We start from the raw sequence: 20,205 nt of genomic DNA, 5'->3' as shown, positions 1-20,205 counted from the left end.
CTGCCTTCAGATGTCTTTTAAAAAGTAAGGTTTATAAATGTTATGAAATAAATAATCTTTATATCAGACTTGGACTCAATAGCTATTCAAACAGAGAAAAATAGAGGATTCCCTCTCTAATGTAGGACACATGACCGCCCTGCTGTGATCTTGACTATTGAGAAAAGGAATTTAAGGTGTGTGGGGGGGGTCATGTGTCTAGGAGGTTGAAAATGAGTTAACAGACCAGTATACTGCAGAGCTGGAACTGAGCTTGATGTGGGCTTGCAGCTGAAGCTGAGGACCTGCAAGAACAGATTTGATGTAGGAGATCTCACCACACACTTTCATAAAGTGGACCTCTGGGGGGGGGCAGTGGAGAGAGCACAGATAGGAACTAGAACTGTCTTATTCCCCTCTGCTCCCCCCCAGAGACATAGCTTCAGTCAAAACTGGGGGGGGGATAGGCTGTTTTAAAGTGTATGCATGAGGAAACAACTGATCTCACACCCTGTTTTGGCCCTCTGCTAAGTTTTAGAGCTACAGTTTCCAGCACATGATCTGAGAGGATTTGCCTTTTGTTGGAACTACCTTAATAGTTCACCCTTCCCATCAGATGATGCAAAGAATTCGCCAGAGGATTACTGGATTTTCCCCTTTGAGGATTACAGCGATGTGCTTCAACATGTGACGGCTTTTTTAATGTTATAAACTTGTTGCAAGTACAGAGGCGGTTAGGTGACATTGAAATATACTGTGCTTTTGCAATACACCGTATTTCATCATATATTTATTTGGTGGAAAGCGCTGAACGCTACCCCACCCTTCTGTTTCAACACGTCCCGGGACAGTTTATAATGAACGGTTAACAACACAACCTTTTGCTTCTGTTCAGAAGTTTTAAATCCCATTGAGTTCAGTGGGAACTTAATACCAAGTTGCTGACTATAGGATTGCAATCCAAAGAATTAAAACTAACAAAAAACACTGCAACTTATTTCTCAGGACAGCAATCAAACATATCAGAAGCATGAAAACAGGCCCAGAAAAGACATTAAAAAAAAAAGTATTGAATAAATGGAGACGTCTCAGAAAGATTGTTCCAACGGGAAGCCTCGATTTCCGCTTCAGTCTGGCTGTCAGCCACCTCCTTTCAGCAAAACAGTCCATGACTGGAACTGAGTGACAAATAGGTGGCTGCTTATGAATTGCCAGAAAAGAGGGAACACATCATTTCAAGAGAGGACGCAGGCATGGGAAAAAATTGCACATGCTAATTTATAGGCATTGATGCAATCTTAAGAAGGATACAGTGGTACCTCGGTTTCATAACAGTCCTGTTTACGAACAATTCGGTTTACGAACTCCACAAAACCAGAAGTAGTGTCCCAGTTTGTGAACTTTATCTCGGTCTAAGAACGGAAGCCGAATGGTGGAAGGGAACTGGCGGCGGGAGGCCTCATTAGGGAAAGCGCGCCTCGATTTAAGAACAGTTTCGGTTAAGACCGGACTTCCAGAAAGGATTAAGTTTGTAAACTGAGGTACCACTGTAATTTTAGATATAAACAAAACACATCTCACCACCACACTGTGGCCGTTTCCCGGCGACCTGTTGAGTATCCGTCCTAATTATTTTGCACAAATTTGCAGGGTGGTTATAAAGAGTATTGAGCATTGGTTTTGACTTGTTGGCAGGGAGATTAATAGGACATTGGGTCAGGCAATTGTTATCCAGCGCAGTTTCCTGTCACTTTGCTGACTTTGCTCTTGAGTTTCTTAATTTGTTTACTGAGGGAGGCTGTTACATAAGAGGGCCAAATCCACTTGAATTGCACAGCCTGAATTTACCAATCTGCAGTTGAAGCCCACCTGAAAAATGGCAACAGCTTGGAAGTGGCTTTTGACCAGGTGACCTGCTATGGGCCTCGTTTGTTTACTCTTCAGGTGCTAAATGTTGATGGGACACTTCAAGGCTTCTGATGCTGCTCTGCTTTCCCTTCTGAAGGTTATTTATCTTTTGAATCCAACTTGGACCAGACAACCCTTCAAGGAGGGAGAAGGACATCCTCTATAGGGATGGGCAAATCCCTCAATTTCAGCTCCGCTCAGTTTCTCATTTTTTCTCATTCTTGAATTCGGTCCTCCTGATTAGCTTGCAATTTTAAAAAAGGAAGATTAATCAGCATGGTATTTTAGTGTGAATTTCACCTCTTTGAACATTAATTTTGCCCAATATTTTTGCAACACGTATTTCCCCCAATATTTCTACTTTCCCAGATAAAATGGATTTTAGTGTTATTCTGACATATGTGCATTTTTGTACACATGACTTGGCTGGAGAACTGCATACTAAAATTCAAAGAAGTGTGAAGGATAGCTGCCTTTCTGTTTGCCCATTGCTTTGGAAAGGGCAAATAAGGTGGATTCATCCGATAATGTGAACCAATAATGTGACTTTCTTCCCCTATCCTGAGTTCTCTGACCCTCAGCCACCCTAGAGACAAGATGGTTCCACAAGCCTATTCTGTCCCTCTCCTGCTGCAGAGCTACTCGCAGTTTGGGGTGCGGTTGTTTGCGTTTCTTGCCTGCTGTCTTTTCTTGGCTCCCGTTATGTGTTGACAGACTGAGGCAGATCCTGGCAGAAAATCAAGGTGGGGGTGAGATACACACACACACACACACACCCCAGAACAAACTTAGTTGGTCTCTAAGGTGCTACTGGACGATTTATTTTTTTTATCTCGACACACACACATCAGTTCAAGAACCCAGAGGGAGACAATAGCAACATAACCTCCCCTTGGCTGGCTTTGCTTTGGCAGGCCTGCCTATGGCTGTGCGCAATTTTGAAAACAATTTGATGTTGCAAAATCGAGCTGAGCCGAAATTTCTCACGGGAGATTTTTCAACCGCCTGGAAGAACCTTGTTAAGAGGAGAGGGTTGGTCTGGAATCTTTCACTGCTTGAAGAGTAAGGCTGTGCACAACAATACTTTTTAAGCCTTAAGAGCAAGAAGGCTGCTTTCCTTTCCTTTTTTTTTTTAAAAAAAGAAAGCATTTACATTTTTCAAATGCTGAACCAACTAGCAAACGTAGGATTTGCACCGCTCTCTTCTGGAATTGTCACACATACGCATCTTTGGGTATGACAGACTCTCTCTAAAAGAAGCTTGAATCATCCAGCAGCAGAACAGATAAATCCAGAATCTAGATAGCCAGAGGCCTCCGCCAGCAAATGGATTGGCCAACACAATTTTTAAAAATGCTTGATCAGTGGGGTGGGAGATTCTGAGTTTTTTACTTGAGGAGGGGTGGAGCCAAGAAGATCATCTCATGGTCACTGGGGAGGTGGTGGGATCTTGAAAGTACTTCAACTCAGAAATGTGTTTGTCCACCCCAATCTCTGAGTGGTGCAAAATTCCAGGCACTTACCCCGGGTTCGTGTTTCCTTTTGAAATCAGGCTCAGGGAAGACTGCTGTGTCTTTGTGTTATATGACTTATTTACACACATATACAGCCTGAGCCTACAATGGAGGGGTTCAAAGCATCAACACCCCAAAAGGGTCTTGTTTCTCCTATAGCCACAGCCTTGGATTCAAGCAGAGATCTTGGATGGTGCTCTCTGCTGTTCCAGGATGTCGCTTTTGCATACAACTTCTAGCTCACATAACTCCTAACTCTCAACTCTGACTTTTATTCCTTCTCACAAGTTGAGGGAGGGGTCCACCCAATTGCATCTCCCACAGCCCCTTCTTTTGCAGACTAGTCTGGCTGGATTAGTTTTTAACACTTGCCTAATTCCAGGGATCAAAGGAGTCAGGCACGCACAAACTCGTAACAATACCTTGTTTATTCGACAAAATGCCAAAGAACCAAACTTGAGGCAAAGCTATCAAACCCTGCTCAAGTCTTGGCAGTGTTTTTATCAGTGGCTGGGCGGATCTGTTTAACAGTGTTAATCTGCAAACCCTGTAAAGATTAAATGAATTTTTAACAAGCTTAAAACTGACTGGCAAAGTTCACAGCCACACAGGAGAGAGGCCAAAAATGAGAGGAGCAAGGGCCTTTTATGGCTGAAAGGAATCGGGTGATGGAGAGGGGTGGGGCCTCAGAGAGAGACTGAGGCTGTGGGCACTCTCCTGATCAGTCTGTATCCTGTGAAACCCCACCGCTGGTCTGGAAAGCATCTACACAGGACATCAGCCACAGTTCACAAATATCCTGCTGTTCTTTATTAATTGCTAAATTTTGATGAACTTCCCACCAAACCAGTTTTGATCCAAATCAAGAATGACTTAGGTGCATTTTAAGCTGGAAACGTGCATTTTAAGCTGGTAAAGACACCAGGCCTGAAAATGTTAATATCCCACTCCCCATGAAGAGAAAACCCTCACAATCCTAAACTCTGAATCCAGAGCCAGCCACACTAATGTTGTTGGGCTGGCAAGACCACCAATTTGTGAATGGCATTTTTATTTGGGGCAGCACACATGGCTCTTTCTTCACCCTCTCTTTTTCCCAACACCCATATAGTTGCCCAGAGTGGCTGGGGTATAAATAATAAAATTATTATTATTATTATAAAAATTATTATAGGCCAGGCTGAGATGCTGAGTGGCCCAAGGCCACCAAATGAGATTTAATGGCTGGGGGTCTCTCTGCTCAATATCCAATGCCTTGAATCCATTTGGTCTGAAGCCCAAGCTTGCCCACAAGCCAAATGCTCTGCCTTAATTCCCACAAGTACAAAATTCATGTAAAACATTTCTATCCCTTTGCAGTTTGCTGTTGTGGTTAGGGGACATGGGATCTATATTACTCTGGATTAAAAAACCTGTCTCCTGCACCTATCAGTTTCTGTTTTATTAACTCTGCAATTGTAACAGTCCCATTTGAGAGATCTGGTTCCTCGCCATGCCACGCCACCAGCATCCACTAGAGGGTGCTGTCACTTCTTCTTGGTTTCTTTGCAAGCCACTACATAGCGCTGAGCCACATTGAGGGGTGGAGAGTAGCCGTCTGCATAGCTGGTGTCTTCAAACAGCACAGAGTAATCGTCCTGCGGCTGAGAGAGAGAGAGAGAATGGTAGAGGAGAAAGTTATGCATTATCTCAAAGAGGGGAAAGGCCCCAGGTCCCATGACCTCAACAGATAACCCCAGAGGAAATTCACCCTAAGAGCAATGTTAATCAACTACTTTGTAGGATGACTTGGTCAGACTAAAGGGACTTTTTGGTCTCGTTCAGGCAAGGCGGTTTTTATGGTGGCCTATAGGAGACAGTGCAAGACCAATGGGAGAGAAGGAGTCGGCGTCTCAGCTGCCCTGTCCTGTGGCCTCTTCCTTACCCGCTGTGGAGGAGTGTGGATAAGTGCTCGGTAGAAACAGGTAGTTTGTGGGTACAAGGCCAGGACCAGCTGATCTTTCTGGAACAAGGCCTCAGGGTCTGTTTCAGGGTTGGCCTTCCACTGGGGCAGGGGGATGATGCGGCGGCGGCTCAAGGTGTGGCGCCTGGAGAGAAGAAGCAGAGATTAAGGGCAGGGGGCAAATCTGACATCACCTCATCCCCTTCAAGAGTCTCTTCTTCACTTACTCTTTCCCTTCTTCGTCAATGTCATCCACCTCATACCTGGGGAAGAGAACACGGCAGGTGAGAATTCAATGTAAGCAAAACCATATGGCTGTACAAGAAAAAGGAAGGTGGATTTCAACTTTCCCATGGACACCAAGCGGTGTGCATGGGAAAGTTAGGATCCATCTTCTTTAGAAAACGTTTCTGCACCTAACACAAATGCAACACAGGTTTTGTGGTATGGTTACCTATGTAGAATACCTAGATAATTTATTCTATATCATTTAGCTGCTGAAGTCAGAGTCTTCTCTGTTAGAAAGTCATTATCAGAACCAAAGAGGCAATGGGGGGGGGGGGGGAAATGGTCACAGCAACTTGTCAGGACATGCCTCTACTGAGATGTATATTTTAGGACCCACTTGATTGTTGTGTTTGTGATTTATTTTAAACCATTTTTGATGTTGTATTTTAAATTACTGTGGCCCACCCCGGGACCCTAGGGTGAAAGGCAGCCAATAAATCAAAATTAATAAAAATAATAGTAATAGGTGTGCCAATCTTTATACTTCAAACAACAAAGCTAACAAGCAATTTCCACCAAGATAGTAAAGGACCTTTCCTGAAGTAGGCCTGGCCTGCAGCATGGCCTGGCATTGTCTAATAAGAGGCTGTGGAAATTTGATGCACAATAGCTCATCGCTTCTGAAAATGAGGTTCTGGGCTATGAAGCCAGAAGATGGCATGTCCAAAGCCAGGGTGAGCCAGGAGAAACTGGGCCACCCAGCAAAACACAGACCAGAGCCTCAACTCAGAACCTCCAAGAGTACCATTTGGTGAAGACAATTCTGGGAATGCAAATAACCTTGCCCTTCTTCAGAGCTTTTACTTCAGAGCATTACAGAACTTTTACTTCTGTGTCAAAGAAGGCACCAGAGAAAACACACACCCAGCGCTGACCTCCAAAAAGGACAGCAGGAACCAACCAGGCTTTTCCGCAATGTTCCTCTTCCCCTTGGCTCTCCAGATGTTGAAATACAACTCCCATCAATTCCGGCCACTGGCCTACCGCTGTAGGGCCAAAGGTTCCCATGCCTGCATTAGGCCACCACAAAGCCACTTTCTCTGAAGATGTAGCTGCTCACTTTTCAGCACCTCCTAGAGAACAGGCTCCAGGTGACCATTGCATTCATTCATACATCAATTTGGGCTCAGTCAATGGCACACAGACATGCCCAAACCACCACCAGACCTCTTGAAGAATCCTTTCTGACAATACATTTCTTCCTGAAGGCTTTAGGCAGGGAAGGCCAAGCATCCACAGACTTCAAAATCCAACTTCTGGTGACTGAAACACCCATTCCTGGGTCTGGATGCCTGTCCAAACACAGGGCTCCCCAAGCCGAATGCTACCAGTGGCTGAAGGACATGGAACCCCAGACTGCCTTCTAGCGCAGTCCTGTAGCCCCAGATCTACCAGACACACTCACTTGTTGGTGGCGTGGTTGTAGCTCACGGCCTCAGCCAAGATCCACTGCTCGTCTCCATCGACCGTCTTGACACGAGCAGCCACTTTGTCGCCTGGCTTGGCCACGTAGTCGCTAGAGGCAGGGATGGCACCACAGAGAGGGGGAGGTCTGAGGTGGAGAGGGAGAGAGAAGCAGCTGTAAGCAGGGCTGAAGCATAAACACACAGGAGAGGTCCCCAGCACCCGCCATGCGCCCCCTGAATAATCACTTCTCTCCAGGTTTCCCAATCCACAAGGGAAGAGTCATGGCCGACTGCTGAAGGAGCGTCATCAGCACACCGCGGCGCATGGTTTTGCGTGGCGGCTCCGAGTCGTTGTAGAGGCCGGCAATCTTGGCAGCTGTTAAGAGGAGAGGGAAACCACAAGGAGGGCTTGGTTAGTGTCCAGGAAGCTCTTAAGAACATAAGAAGAGCCTGATGGATGGGGCCAATGGCCCATCTAGTCCAGCATCTTTTTATCACAATGGCTGACAAGATGCTTCTGTTTTAGCCATTCCCCATTTCCTTCCTGGAGAGAGGAGAGGACCCTCAACTGACTTATTTCAACCACACCATCGATCAGGGAAATCAAACTCACCCAAAGATTGCCCACGAAATACCTTGGAAAGCCATACACCACCGGCCCTCTATTTCTCCTGCACCCTTGGCTAGTTAAAATGTTGTTGGCTTATGCTGGGATGGTTTGAAGCTGTTTGCTCCAGAGCTCTAAAGCTATTCACCCAACACAACTGATCTTGCCTTCTTGGGACCTTGCAGCACTCACCTATGCGGCGTTCTTCCAGAAGAGACTTAATTTCTGCAATCTTGTCCAAGTCCTTACGCAGGATGCTAGAAAAGGAGGCAGAAACCCCAAGTAAGAGTCAACGGGAATTTCTTAAGGGAGTCAAAGTATCCCCACTGGAACATAACACTGAGCTGCACTCACTTGCATTCTGCTTCTGCATCAGCCTTGGCTGTTGTGTAGAGGCCACGTAATTTGGTCCGATAATATGGAGAAACTGAGAGGGAGACAGACAGGGAGATGAGACAGTAAACAGGAGGCCAAGGTTTCAGTCTCCCACAATTCTTCCCTCACCCCTAGCCCTATGGTCTAGTGGTATCTAAAATAGAAAAACCAGGAAAGAACTGAGGTCTTGGAGACTATAAAGCAGATGTTTTAAAGTGGAGTGGAGTTGCAACTCACTCTTGTTTTCTGTCTGCATTCTCTCGTGCGTTTTCTGGATGTTGACTAGGTTGTGTTCACTTCTTGATCGTTCCTCCTAAGAAGGAAAGAGCTTATGAGTTACTTCACCAGCTATACAGAGTATCTACTTTAATACACAGACCATATTCACCCAACCTGCCGCACTCAAACCAGTATTCTGTCCCTCCCTCAGGATACAGATGCTTGACACAGCATCAAAACAAAATGGCAGCCACAAACTACCATGTTCCTTCCATCCCAAGAAACTGCTGGAGAGGCCCTTTCTTCTCCTGTGCTGGACATCCACAAGCAAAGAAGACTCTATCTGACCCAAATCACTTCCTATCGCTTCAGATTCCAGGAAAGCTACCATGTCACCTGTGTCTGTTTGATAAGCTGGTGCAACTCCCCCAGGAGCTCAGCGATGCGGGAATCGGCTGATACCAGAGCCATGTTACTGAAGGGGATAAAAAAGAAAAGAAAACTTAATTTAAAAATTGATTTCCTATGTTGTGCTTTATCTTGACTGTACTATTTCATTCTGTGGAAATTCTGCTCTTCAACATACAGCAAAGCTAATAGATTTTCCTAAGAGTTGGGGGGAGGAGGGGTGAATGGGATTGAGGGCTTGTTTACTGTCACAAATGTGGACCTGTTTTTTCAGGATTGCAGAAGAGGTTTATCCTTAGAACCATAGAACTGTAGAGTTGGGAGGGGCTTACACATAGGATACAGAACAAACGTGCTTGGGGTGACCTCAATGAATACCACCTATCAAGATAATGATAGCTCTTAATACGTGCAATTATGCAAAGCAGTGTGATAAAAAAAAATAGGGTTTCCCCCTAAACACGTTTATAGATGAAGGGATTCTATTCTGCAGTAGAATGCAGAATAATGTGCTGGGAATTATTCCATGTTAACTCAGAGCCCCTCCAACTGTCCTTCATTCATGATGATTTTGGTGAACTGTCATACACAATCCCACTTTCAATACTATTTGTATCCTTGCTGGCTGAAATCTGTTGTTTTGAAGAAACAGCATAAATTATTTGTTAAGTCTGAGACTAATTGGCCATTTACTATCACATCCCTCAATGGGCTTCTTTTGGTTCTTCGTTTATTTAGGCTTCAGACACTCATGCTGCACCAGAATTAAATATAACAATCCCGTTTAGAACCACACTCCCAGCATGCACCACGGCCGGGCACCACTGAGCAGAGGCCAAAATCCCAACATGCCATGCGGCCTGACAGTGCGCGATCTTACTGGAGCCTTGAATCACATTTGCTGTAGGCGCGCCTGTATAACCGGCGTGCACACGTGCCCCGGGCACACGCACTAAACATATCCTGAACACGCGTCAAGCCATACATACGTTCTGCTGTTTGCGCGTCGAGGCAAGCTCTACCGCACATCCCCGCATACTGTTGCTGGCATAATGGGAACTGCCTGCTCGAGTTCCCGGATGCGAAACCCCGGCAAGCCTTGCCCCGTTGCCAGTGGCAGGGAATAGCTTCAGTGACGTTTCTTGAGTGCGTCCGTCATTACTGCGGCGCTAAGTGGAAGTTCGCGTGTGCTTTCCCTATGGGTTCCAGCAAAAAAGAGGGAACTGGGATATTGCCTTTTTTCCTGCCACGGCTCATTTCGCTTGAGCAAGCTGCTGCTGACTGTCCTACTTATGCGGGATTAAACTCTCTCTGAGTTAGCCCACTAATCTTCCGATGGCGAGAAGCGAACTGCCCTTTCAAACTGCCACCCTTCCCTTTTGATGGATGTAATAATGGAATACTAAATGGTTTAGTTTTTGTAAAATATGCAGAGATATATGATATGCAAAATGAACCATGGAAAGAGAATAAGGGAAGTCATTTATATTTTAAGAATGTTTAAATGAGTATTCTAAATTGTAAAACAGAAAATTTAATAAAAATGTTTTATATCTATACAACTGCCAGCCTTCCCTTTCTGCAAACTTCACCTTTTATCTTGTCTCACATTTTGCCCTTACATGTGATTATCCCCCCCCCACGCCCACAGCACTGTCGACAGTGATTCTTTTTGTAATTTGCTGCTGCAGCTCTTTGAAAATCAACCTCTGCCTATTCTCTTGAACGAGGGCTGTGACCAATGAGAAATCTTCTGCACTTAGGGTCTCCTGGGAGTTGTAGTAATTGCCATGGGGCGTCAGCCTCCGAGTCTGCTCTACTGTCGGCATTTAATGCAAAGCATGATGGGGCTGGGGCTGTTTAAATCCTGCTTTTCGAGGGTGGTGAAGTATTTGTATAGCAGAGCCATTTTTTCTTTCAAGAGGGGTGGGGAAGAGCTCATTTTCGGGATAGAGAAGTTGTTGCTCCTGTGCATGTTTCTTCTGAAGTAAGCCCCACTGAATATCAGTCGGACTTACTGTCAAGTATGTACGGGATTGCAATATTAATAAAACAGAATGAAGCTGCGTAGGAATTTTAGAGGATAGTGTCGCAGCAAATCCAACTAAATGGACAAGATTACTCAAGAATCTAAAGATTTCTGATATCTGCTTTAAAAGGGGTTGCGGTGGAAACTAAATGCAAAAAGTGAGGCGTTTCTTTGGAGGGGGAATCTCGTTCGTTTTAAGCAGTTGTACCCCGCTTTCTCCTAAAAAATGAACTCAAAAGCTGTGAACAATTAAGAAATCAACATACGATCATCAGAACAAAAGGAAAACTAAACTGCGGCAAGTATAAAAAGGAAGCATAGCCCATCAAATAAAAAGTGAAAAAAGTACATTGTAGGGAAATGTTTTAAAGACTTCCATACCTGATCTGAATCAAGCAAATTATGAAGATGTGGGCATGCATGGCTAGAATGCCTAGTGTCTTAAGAAAAAAAATTCTGGCAAGAAACCATAAAAATGGCACCCAAAATGTTTAATGGAAAAAGATAACCGATCAAATTTTCTCTGCTAGGGCAGCTACAACCAAGGATACCCCCCTGAAAGATCCCGGTGTTGTCTTCTGACTAGTTAATAATTCCTCTGCTTCCTTCTAGCAAATGAGAACAAACTGAACCAGGACTGCTGATCCTAGATAAGATTGTACAGCACTGGCAAAGCAGGACTGTCCGTTGCAGGGGAGGGGATTCAAAAGATAACTATGCCCCTAGCCTTAGTGATATCTACAGGTAGCCCTTGGACCAGCTGTTTCAGGAAACACAACATAGAGTTTCGTTTGAAGACCAACGCTTTTATTGCGGAGTACATTGTTATCAGTTTTGTACAGATACTGTTATAGGGGCTGCAGCAACTGGGGTTTAGAGTAAAAAATTAAACAGTGAGGCCACATTGTCGTGAAATTTCAAGAGGTATTTTATACCAGCTGCACAAATATAAGATGGGGGACACCTGACCTACCAGTAGTACATGTGAATAGGATTTAGGGGCCTTAGCACACCACATGCGTAACTTGAGTCAACAGTGTGATGCAGCGCCAAAGAAAGCTAGTGATATTCTGCATCAACAGAAGTATAGTGTCCCGATCAAGGGAAGTAAGAGTACAGTGGTACCTCTAGTTATGAACTTAATTCGTTCCGGAGGTCCGTTCTTAACCTGAAACTGTTCTTAACTAGAGGTGTGCTTTCACTAATGGGGCCTCTTGCTGTCGCTGCGCTGCCGGCACACGATTTCTGTTCTCATCCTGGGGCAAAGTTCTCAACTCGAGGTAACTCATCCAGGTTAGCGGAGTTTGTAACCTGAAGCGTTTGTAACCTGAGGTGTTTGTAACTCGAGGTACCACTGTACTGCTCTATTCTACCTTGGTCAGACCACACCTGGAGTACTGTGTCCAGTTCTGGGTGCCACAGTTTAAGAAGGATATTCACAAGCTGGAACATGTATAGACAAGGATGACCAGGATGATCAAGGGTCTGGAAACCAAGCTTTATGAGGAATGGTTGAGAGGGCTGGGTATGTTTAGCATGGAAAAAAGGAGTCTGAGAGGAGATTGAATTGCCATCTTCAAATATCTAAAGGGCTGCCATAAGGAAGATGAAGCAAGCTTGTTTTTTCCTACTCCATGAAGTAGGATTTGAACGATCTATTCAAGTTTCAAGGAAGGAGATTCTGACTAAACAGGAAGAACTTTATGAGAGTAAGAGCTGTTTGGCAGTGGAATGGACTCCCTCAGGAGGTTGTGGGCTCTCCTCCTTGGAGGTTTTTAAGCAGAGGTGGGATGGTCATCTGTCATGGATGCTTTAGTTGAAATTCTTCCAACTCCACAATTCTATGATTCTATGATTGGTACAATCTGGAAATTCTATGTGAAGCTTCAGTGCAGGGATAGAAATCTGGTGCCCTCCAGATGTTGCTGAACTACAACTCCCATCGCCTCTGCCCATTGACCATGCTGGCTAGGATCAATAGGATCTGGCAGTCCAACATCACGGAGAGCCACAGGTGAGCCACTCTTGCAATGCAGTCAGCCAAGTGGCATTCATAGTTATGCTGACTGCAAGCATTGTCGGGCTAGACCTTCATGAAGAAAATTGAAAAGTGCAGCCATATGGAAATACGTGTGGCCGTGTCCCAAAAATGTGGTTTTATGGCACACACAAACATTGGTCCCTCCCTGCAGCTTCTGGAGTCTCTCTTCCCACCCACAAAAAAATAAACGGTTACTGCTAGGAAAAAGAAAAGGGGAAATGAAAATAAAATGAAGCAATTGCTGTGTCATTTTGCACGGGGGCGGTTAAAATACAGACTGCTTACTGGAACTCTCAATGTTAATACCCACACCAGAGCTCCCATGAAAAAAACCCCTCAAGCCAGGGGAGGGTGGCGGGTGTGATAGTGGCTTCAAGGAAGGTGATACATGTTTTCTGATTAGGCCACTGTTTATCTGAAACAGAATCAAATCACTTCTGTTCTCAAAAATACTGCTGAGTCTGCTGATTCTGAGATGGGTGTTGTTTCTTGTGCCCACCCACAATCATCCCCTTAATGTTGTTATGGTGCTACAAAGTGAGGCCACTCATTTTCTAGGCTTCTGTAGTGCATTGATGGTTTGGAAGATGCTCATTGGATAAACACCAGCCACTTAGGTGAAAGGTTAGAGAGGCATATTTTGGAGTGTAGGCTATCTGGAAGCACAAATCTAACGCATGTGTACTTGGAAATAAGTCCCATTGAGTCCAGTGACTTTAGAAATAAGTCTCATTAATTATGTCCACAGGTAAGTGTGGACAGGAGTGCAGGCTGATTTTTGCAGTTGACTGGCAAGAAGCAGTTTTGGGGAGTTGTGATGGCATGTTGTTGATTTTGGAGAAGTGATCTTGGTTTCAAAAGAGTTGCTCCATCTCCGGGTACATCCTCTGTTTGTACATTTGTAAGTAAATAAGATATTACAAAATGTCATAATACTCTCTGGTCAAAGACTGCTTCGTGGAGCTTGCCACTGGTCTGAGAAAAGGACACACCAGCTAATTCCTTGCTAAACAGCCCCGTGGTTTTGTTGGCTTGCTCAGTATTTGAGTTATTTGGGCCAACCTTTTTCTTTCCATACCATCTCCTGAGGAGACGACGATGAACTAGAAAGTCCACATACTTTAGACCAGATTGAAGGATACCTCTCTTCTAGTCCAGCCCATTGCAATGAGTGGGGGAGAGCGTGCATACTTGACTTTTCTCCCAACGTCCCTGCATGCTCACGTAGAAGTACAATGTCTGGCAAAAAGCCTATGAGAGTAAAATCCAAAGCATGTGAGCCAAAATCTTTTCTTTCCCTGGCTCACACACACTGGATTTTATGCTATATTCAGATACAGTATGCAGATATGAATATGCAAGGGTATGAAAACCAGGGTGAGTACACTAGCTAGGCAAAAGTACATTCAACACCCCTCCCTCTGATAGGCTGGATCAGGGAGACATATACTTTATCCAGCTCTCTGTCACAGACAGGTTCAAGTATTCTAAGAACAATTCTTTCCACAAATCTCTCCAAGCCCCTAAATAACGCAATTCCTACTATGTGTGCAACTAACAATACCAGTAATCAGATCGACCAAGTTTTTAAATTCAGCTTTAAAAGAGTATTGGGTGAGTATATTCCATTTTTATTGGGGCAGCAGTGCTGGAGAGGTGGGTTTAGCCTTCCCAACTGTTAATAAGACTGGCAGGGCATGGCGGGGGAACAAACAGGAAAAGATATCAAGATAGCATTCTCCACTTCCACCCTGCAGCAAGGAGCAATAACAATTTGAGCTGTGGAGATTTAGACAGGACTGGCCCAAGGCATTTACTGTCTGAGGAGGCCAAAGCCAAGATGGCATGCCTCCCCCCTTTCCTCTCACATTGGCTCTTAGGGTTTGTCCACACCAGAGCGAAATGTGGATTTGCACCTGCCTATGTCCCCATTAATGTGGGAGTATCTGCATGAAGGCCTCCCTATCCCAGTGTTGGTGTGGACCTTTCCCTTTTTAAATGTGGGGATTTTTGATCCTTGGAATGTCTGAAATGTACATTAACAGTAATGGAAAATGATCCTCCACCACAGCTGAGGGCATCAGGCTAGATTAGAAGAGCACAGGAAAGGTACCCCTGACCGTTAGGTCCAGTCACGGACGACTCTGGGGTTGCGCGCTCATCTCACTCTATAGGCCGAAGGAGCCCGCGTTTGTCCGCAGACAGCTTCCGAGTCATGTGGCCAGCATGACTAAGCCGCTTCTGGCGAACCAGAGCAGCACACGGAAATGCTGTTTACCTTCCCGCCAGAGCGGTACCTATGTATCTACTTGCACATGACATGCTTCCAAACTGCTAGGTTGGCAGAAGCTGGGACTGAACAACGGGAGCTCACCTCATCGCGGGGATTCAAACCGCCAACCTTCTTATCGGCAAGCCCTAGGCTCTGTGGTTTAGACGACAGCGCCACCCACGTCCCTGTTGCTTGAGGTGGTCTCCCCTAAATGGTAGGTCCAGCCCAAGATTTAGAACAATAAAATGGGGTGAGAGGTGTGGGTTAGCAGTTAAATCTCCTCCTCCAGGTCAGCTGCTCTGCTAAATATTGCACACACACACGGCTAATTTAAGGATTTTTTAAAAAATATGTTCGGGCAATACCATCACAGATCTCTCACATTACATCTGTTTTGGCAAAAATGGTTAATGTGACACCTGTCTCTAGATTTCTGTTGAACACAGAACCACATACATGTATGGCACGTACGGCACTCTTCATCTCTTACTCTTAAAACAACTCTAACTTCCACTGTGAGCCAATTAACAGCTTAAGAACAGTAGCTGGGATCTGGTATGGGTGTTTTGGGAAAAAAGAATTGCTTCAAGGAAAAACAGGAACAGCAGTAGAGTCACCTTGGAGCATAACAATAACATTGACTCAGCCTCTCCTTGTGACTTGATCTGCTTGTGTGTCTTGGGCAGGATCCAAACCACAAGGACTTAGTCAGATAAAAATACACAAATTAGGAAAAGAGAGCGAAAGGGCCCTGCCTAGGGGGAACGTGAGACACAACACCAGGTAGAAAACGCAGGGCAGCACACCAGCACAAAGAAAGAACAGATCAAAATTTGGGTCTAGAGTTGATTCCACAAACTGGTGTGGTGCAGTACTTAGGGTTAGACTAGGACCAGGGACCCTGGGTTCAAATTCCCTCTCAGCAATGAAGTCCACCTTGGTCCAGTCACGCACTCTCAGCCTAAACTACCTCAAAGGGTTGCTGTGAGGATAAAATGCAGGGGAGCTGGAGGAGAGGTGTGTGCCAGCTTGAGCTCCTTTGAGGAACAGTGGGATAAAAAGCTGATAAATTGGATTGCATTTCTTGGTTCTATATGCATAATTTCTCAGAGCATGTGTAATTAGCATTTTAACAGACACTAGAGAAATATTATAAGTCCTTTAATCACACAGGGACTCCCAATCCCTGGCAGCTGCATATAAAACAGAGGATTCCTTCCAACAGAGGACTGCCCTCTGCAACGGATGGCCAGTCTATGGCATCCATGTTCAGCACACAGGGATCCCCTATCTGTCTGTTCAGCAGATGTGGGGAATCTCAGCTTGCAGGTGAACGCCAGAAGCTACAAGAGAGACACAAAAGCATGGAGCCGGAAATGCAAGAAGACATATCTCAGCATAGGATAAAGGACTGGAATATATGAAAGCCACTTTAGACCACTTCCGGTGGCGATTGCTATCCAACACAATCACAGAGTTGAAGGGGGCATGAGGACATCTGGCCCACCCCACCCCTTGCTCCATGCAGGAAATCCTAAGCTAGAGCACCCACAAAAGATGTCCACCTATCCATCCTCTGCCTGAAGATCTCCACCGAAGGAGAGCTCTTGGCAGGGGGCTCCATTTTCAAATGGTGCTTACTGTCAATGAGTTTCTCCTAATATTCTACCAAAATTTACCCTCCTGTAGCTTCAGCCCATTAAAGAACAATCCTGTGCTCCGTGGCATCACAAACCTAGTTTCTCAGGTGCAGTCCCTGCTTACTTGGTGTTGCAAGGTATTATACAAACCACTCACTGCACTGTGTGGGACAATTTAAAGTGGCTTTTACAATATGTAAGCCAGTATAACACAGCGTAGAATCATCATTCCATAGGCAAGATTGCACTGAAATAAGATATAAACACTACAACTCTGTATGCCCAGAAGGTAATTTAAAGATGTTACTAGTCCACATTAAAAAAAAACTTATGGCTTTAAAAACAGATTATTTTGGCATAAGCTTTTGTGAAGCATACGTCATCAGATCTGCGGCATATTCATTCATAGACAGATATGATGCAATGGAGTTGAAAGTTTATGCCATTTATCTACTAGTCTTGATGGTGCTGAAAAAAAAAATTCCCCTTGCAACGGACTAACTTATCTGGAAGTAATAGTCCTAGTTACTAGTCCACTAATCTAACAAGTAGTTCACACTGTAATTTTGAGTATGTGATTAATAAAAAGTAAGCAGTAGATTCTACACCTGAACTAAGGAATGTGGTTTAAAGTTGGTTATTTCAGCTTTCCGTCAAAGACAGTCATGCTCAATATCATGATAGACACATAGACCCTCTCAAATATACACAAAGTGGATCAGGTCGTCTTGTGAGCAGAATGATGCCCAGCCCTCAGCACTCCCGGGTAACCACCTTGCAGAGAAATTTACATTTCACATAAGCCTCTGGGCAACATTCATTGTGCAAATCAAGTTACTCAGGAGATCTTTGGATTGCATGTTCTTGACGGAAAGTTTTGGTTATAAGATCAGGTGAGGGGTGGGAGTGGGAAGTCCTTGAGTATACGGAAAAGGAGATTGTATTGTCACGTGAAGGGGATTGGCACGATCAGATATTTTGCCAGTTGCATCAGATTCTGAGATCTGTTGCCTGTAGCTTTAAGGGGTGGAAGAGGATGATGCAATTGTGGGTGTTGTTGCGGGTGTATATATATACGTTGTCTCCCAAACATATTGAGAGAGAAAAACAGGCTCACAGAGAAGACAGATAACACTTTGAACTCCTGATTGTTGTCATTCCTTCCTTCCTTTTTCTCCACTAGCTGTCAACGAAAGATCGGTCCCAGCATGTCGACTTCTTTCGTCCAAGTCGAGAAGCTACACCCAACGCCTTTCGAGGTGGAATACTTTGACCAGTATGATTTCTACAGCCTGACGGACAGATACAGCAGTAAGTGCACTGCAGAAATGGGGGAGAACCCAAGGGCGGGAAAATCCCATATTGTGAACGGATTCTTAGGGTTGCAGTAGAAACTATGCTCTGGGTCGTTTGAAAAACACTGGCATGGATAAAGAAGAAACATATAGAAGGATGGCAGGGAACTAGGCGCAGTGTAAAACCGTAATGTTGAACAGCAAGCTGTGAGTGATCCCATGCAAAAGATTGCACCTCTGTTTGCTGCATTAAATTCTAACACCCCTGATTCCCTTCTCACAAATCCCCCACCCTAAAATTTGAATTCCAGCTTCACCCACATAAAGCCAAGTTTTTGTGCATCTTTAACCACTCCAGCTGTGTGCTGTCATAAAGTTGGTTAAAACAGGTTACTGGTCGGTAATAGCATTATACTGTAGTCATTTTGTGGCTTGCCAACAGCGAGGGAAAAGGATGTCAAAGGGTTAACAAATCAGTACTAAGCGAAGGCATCCCTGGATGATGTGGGTCAGTAATGTGGTGCGTTTTTCCTTATAAACAAACAGCCCCAAGTTACCATTGGAACTCTTCACAAACAGAGCGATGCATAAATGTGAATCACTCTGGTAGTGCCCGATTCACAAGATGACTAGCAAAGATCTACTGTCGCTGCATGAACCACCTCTAGTTGTTCAAGTCTTTTCCTCCATGGGTGGAAAAGCAGCTAGAGGGTATAATTTCGAGTAGCAAAAAATGACCCCAGGGGAAAAGGTTAAAGGGCTTAAGTCACAGCTCCCTAGGCTGTTTTTCTTCATCATCCAGGAAAACTGCATATGCAAAGGACAAGCCACAGCAGCTCACCTCTCTGGAAGAAACCTGCTTCTTAGGCTAGAGGTGTGTGGTGAAATTAGCATTAGCTAAAAGCTGCAGAATCCCTAACCCTAGTAACACAAAGCAGATGCAAGCTAGTGCATGGCCACCCCTCACCCTCAAAATAATTAGCCGTTTGGGGAAATTATAGTCCAACTGCCTGTGATGCAGAATACTATTAACTTGTGTTTGGTTCCACCAGGTGGCTCTTCCCGCAAAGGTCGTTCCAAGAAAGAGGCGGAGGATCATACAAACCGCCCAAATCCTGGGGGCCATGAACGTAAGATAGTATTGAAGCTGCAACGCACGGAGCAAAAGCGGAAAGGGACAGCATCCAAGAAATGAAAAACACAGGTGAGAGGCCTCCTCTGTGCTGCTCAACAAAATGGCCGCCCTTCTGCCAATGAAAGGACACTACCCACTTACATGAACAAGATGTCCACTATATAAAAAAGGGGCAGCCCCTTTTTTAAAGGCAAGAGACATAATCAAAAACAATAGGAGCGGTACAAATTTAGTGTAATACATATTTAAAATCGCTTCACTTTTCACTACTGGGTGTGGATCAGATGTCAAGCTAATACACACACATTGGCCGCAGGAAGTTGTGGTGTGCATTGCTCACAAATCTTTCCCTCATTTTCCCCCCCACAGCTCTGAGTCTGGTCACAATACTCAGGTTCTGGACACAACGGCAACGTCAATACGGAGATAGCTGAACGCCATGCAATGGTGGTTTCTTTTGAGGAGGAACAAGGTCTACTGCTCGCAAGTGAGAGTGACGCTGAAGAAAGTCAAGATGACCGCAGCGCAGCCCCAAAACCAACGATGAGACTGAGGAAGAGACGGCTGCAGCAGCCATCCCTCACACCTCATAAAAGGCCAATGGAAGGATACATATTTAAGCTCAGAATAGAAAATAAAACCTTCCAAGCCTTTCCATTTGGGTTTGGGGTTTTAAAATTGTATTACAAACTGCCCTGAGGTAAATTTACACAGGGTTATATGCAGTTGATATACAAATGTATCCAATAAACAATATACAGATTTTAATATCTTGCCTGGGGGTGGAAACTCTTCACCCATTTACTTACTGATATTTAATTGCCTATGTAAAAGTCTTCGCCCTTTTCCCAATTTTGGGGTGGTAGCTGGTGATCTACAAGTAGTGAAACTGGGAAAATCGTGGATAGCATGAATTCATAGAAAAGCTGCTTCCACAGAGCACCAGAAAGGGCAGAAGGGAAGGCAATATTTTCAAATTGCACACCCCAAACCAATGTACTTTCTAGATTAAATAAAGATGCATGATTGTTTTCTTGTGACACTCATTTGAATGGAGCTGGGCCAGGAAACATGAGGAAAAAGCAGAAATTAACACCAGGAGGGGAAGGAGCTACATGTGAGGACTAAAAGCTTCTGGATGAAAAAA

General features: G+C 44.7%; 2 protein-coding genes across 4 annotated transcripts; one reads left to right on the top strand and one right to left on the bottom strand.

Annotated features, from left to right (window-relative positions):
- Positions 1–4,188: 4,188 nt before the first annotated feature.
- SGF29 (SAGA complex associated factor 29) lies at positions 4,189–9,751 on the bottom strand. 3 transcript variants are annotated; one of them, XM_083582181.1, is made up of 11 exons: positions 9,636–9,740; positions 8,979–9,027; positions 8,635–8,713; positions 8,257–8,332; positions 7,999–8,071; positions 7,837–7,901; positions 7,284–7,413; positions 7,037–7,183; positions 5,571–5,606; positions 5,326–5,488; positions 4,189–5,044 (listed from the first exon to the last, which is right to left on the bottom strand). In XM_083582181.1, the coding sequence occupies exons 3-11, from the start codon at positions 8,707–8,709 to the stop codon at positions 4,928–4,930; spliced, it is 882 nt and encodes a 293-aa protein (XP_083438307.1). In that variant the 5' UTR covers positions 8,710–8,713; positions 8,979–9,027; positions 9,636–9,740; the 3' UTR covers positions 4,189–4,927. The 3 variants fall into 3 exon arrangements, with proteins under 3 accessions (XP_083438307.1, XP_083438306.1, XP_083438308.1); XM_083582180.1 differs by lacking the exon at positions 8,979–9,027 and having other exon boundaries at positions 9,636–9,751; XM_083582182.1 differs by lacking the exons at positions 8,979–9,027; positions 9,636–9,740 and adding an exon at positions 9,340–9,414.
- A 7,961-nt stretch (positions 9,752–17,712) lies between these two features.
- On the top strand, positions 17,713–20,089 carry NUPR1 (nuclear protein 1, transcriptional regulator). The gene is made up of 3 exons (XM_083582018.1): positions 17,713–17,939; positions 18,976–19,127; positions 19,428–20,089. Exons 1-2 carry the CDS (start codon positions 17,837–17,839, stop codon positions 19,116–19,118), a joined length of 246 nt encoding a protein of 81 aa, XP_083438144.1. The 5' UTR covers positions 17,713–17,836; the 3' UTR covers positions 19,119–19,127; positions 19,428–20,089.
- The last annotated feature ends 116 nt before the right edge of the window (positions 20,090–20,205 follow it).

Source organism: Podarcis filfolensis (assembly GCF_964270895.1).
Source record: "Podarcis filfolensis genome assembly, chromosome: 13".
In the NCBI taxonomy this organism is placed as follows: domain Eukaryota; kingdom Metazoa; phylum Chordata; class Lepidosauria; order Squamata; family Lacertidae; genus Podarcis; species Podarcis filfolensis.
Note: the sequence above shows the minus strand (reverse complement) of the source record. Positions and strands in the feature narration are given on the sequence as shown.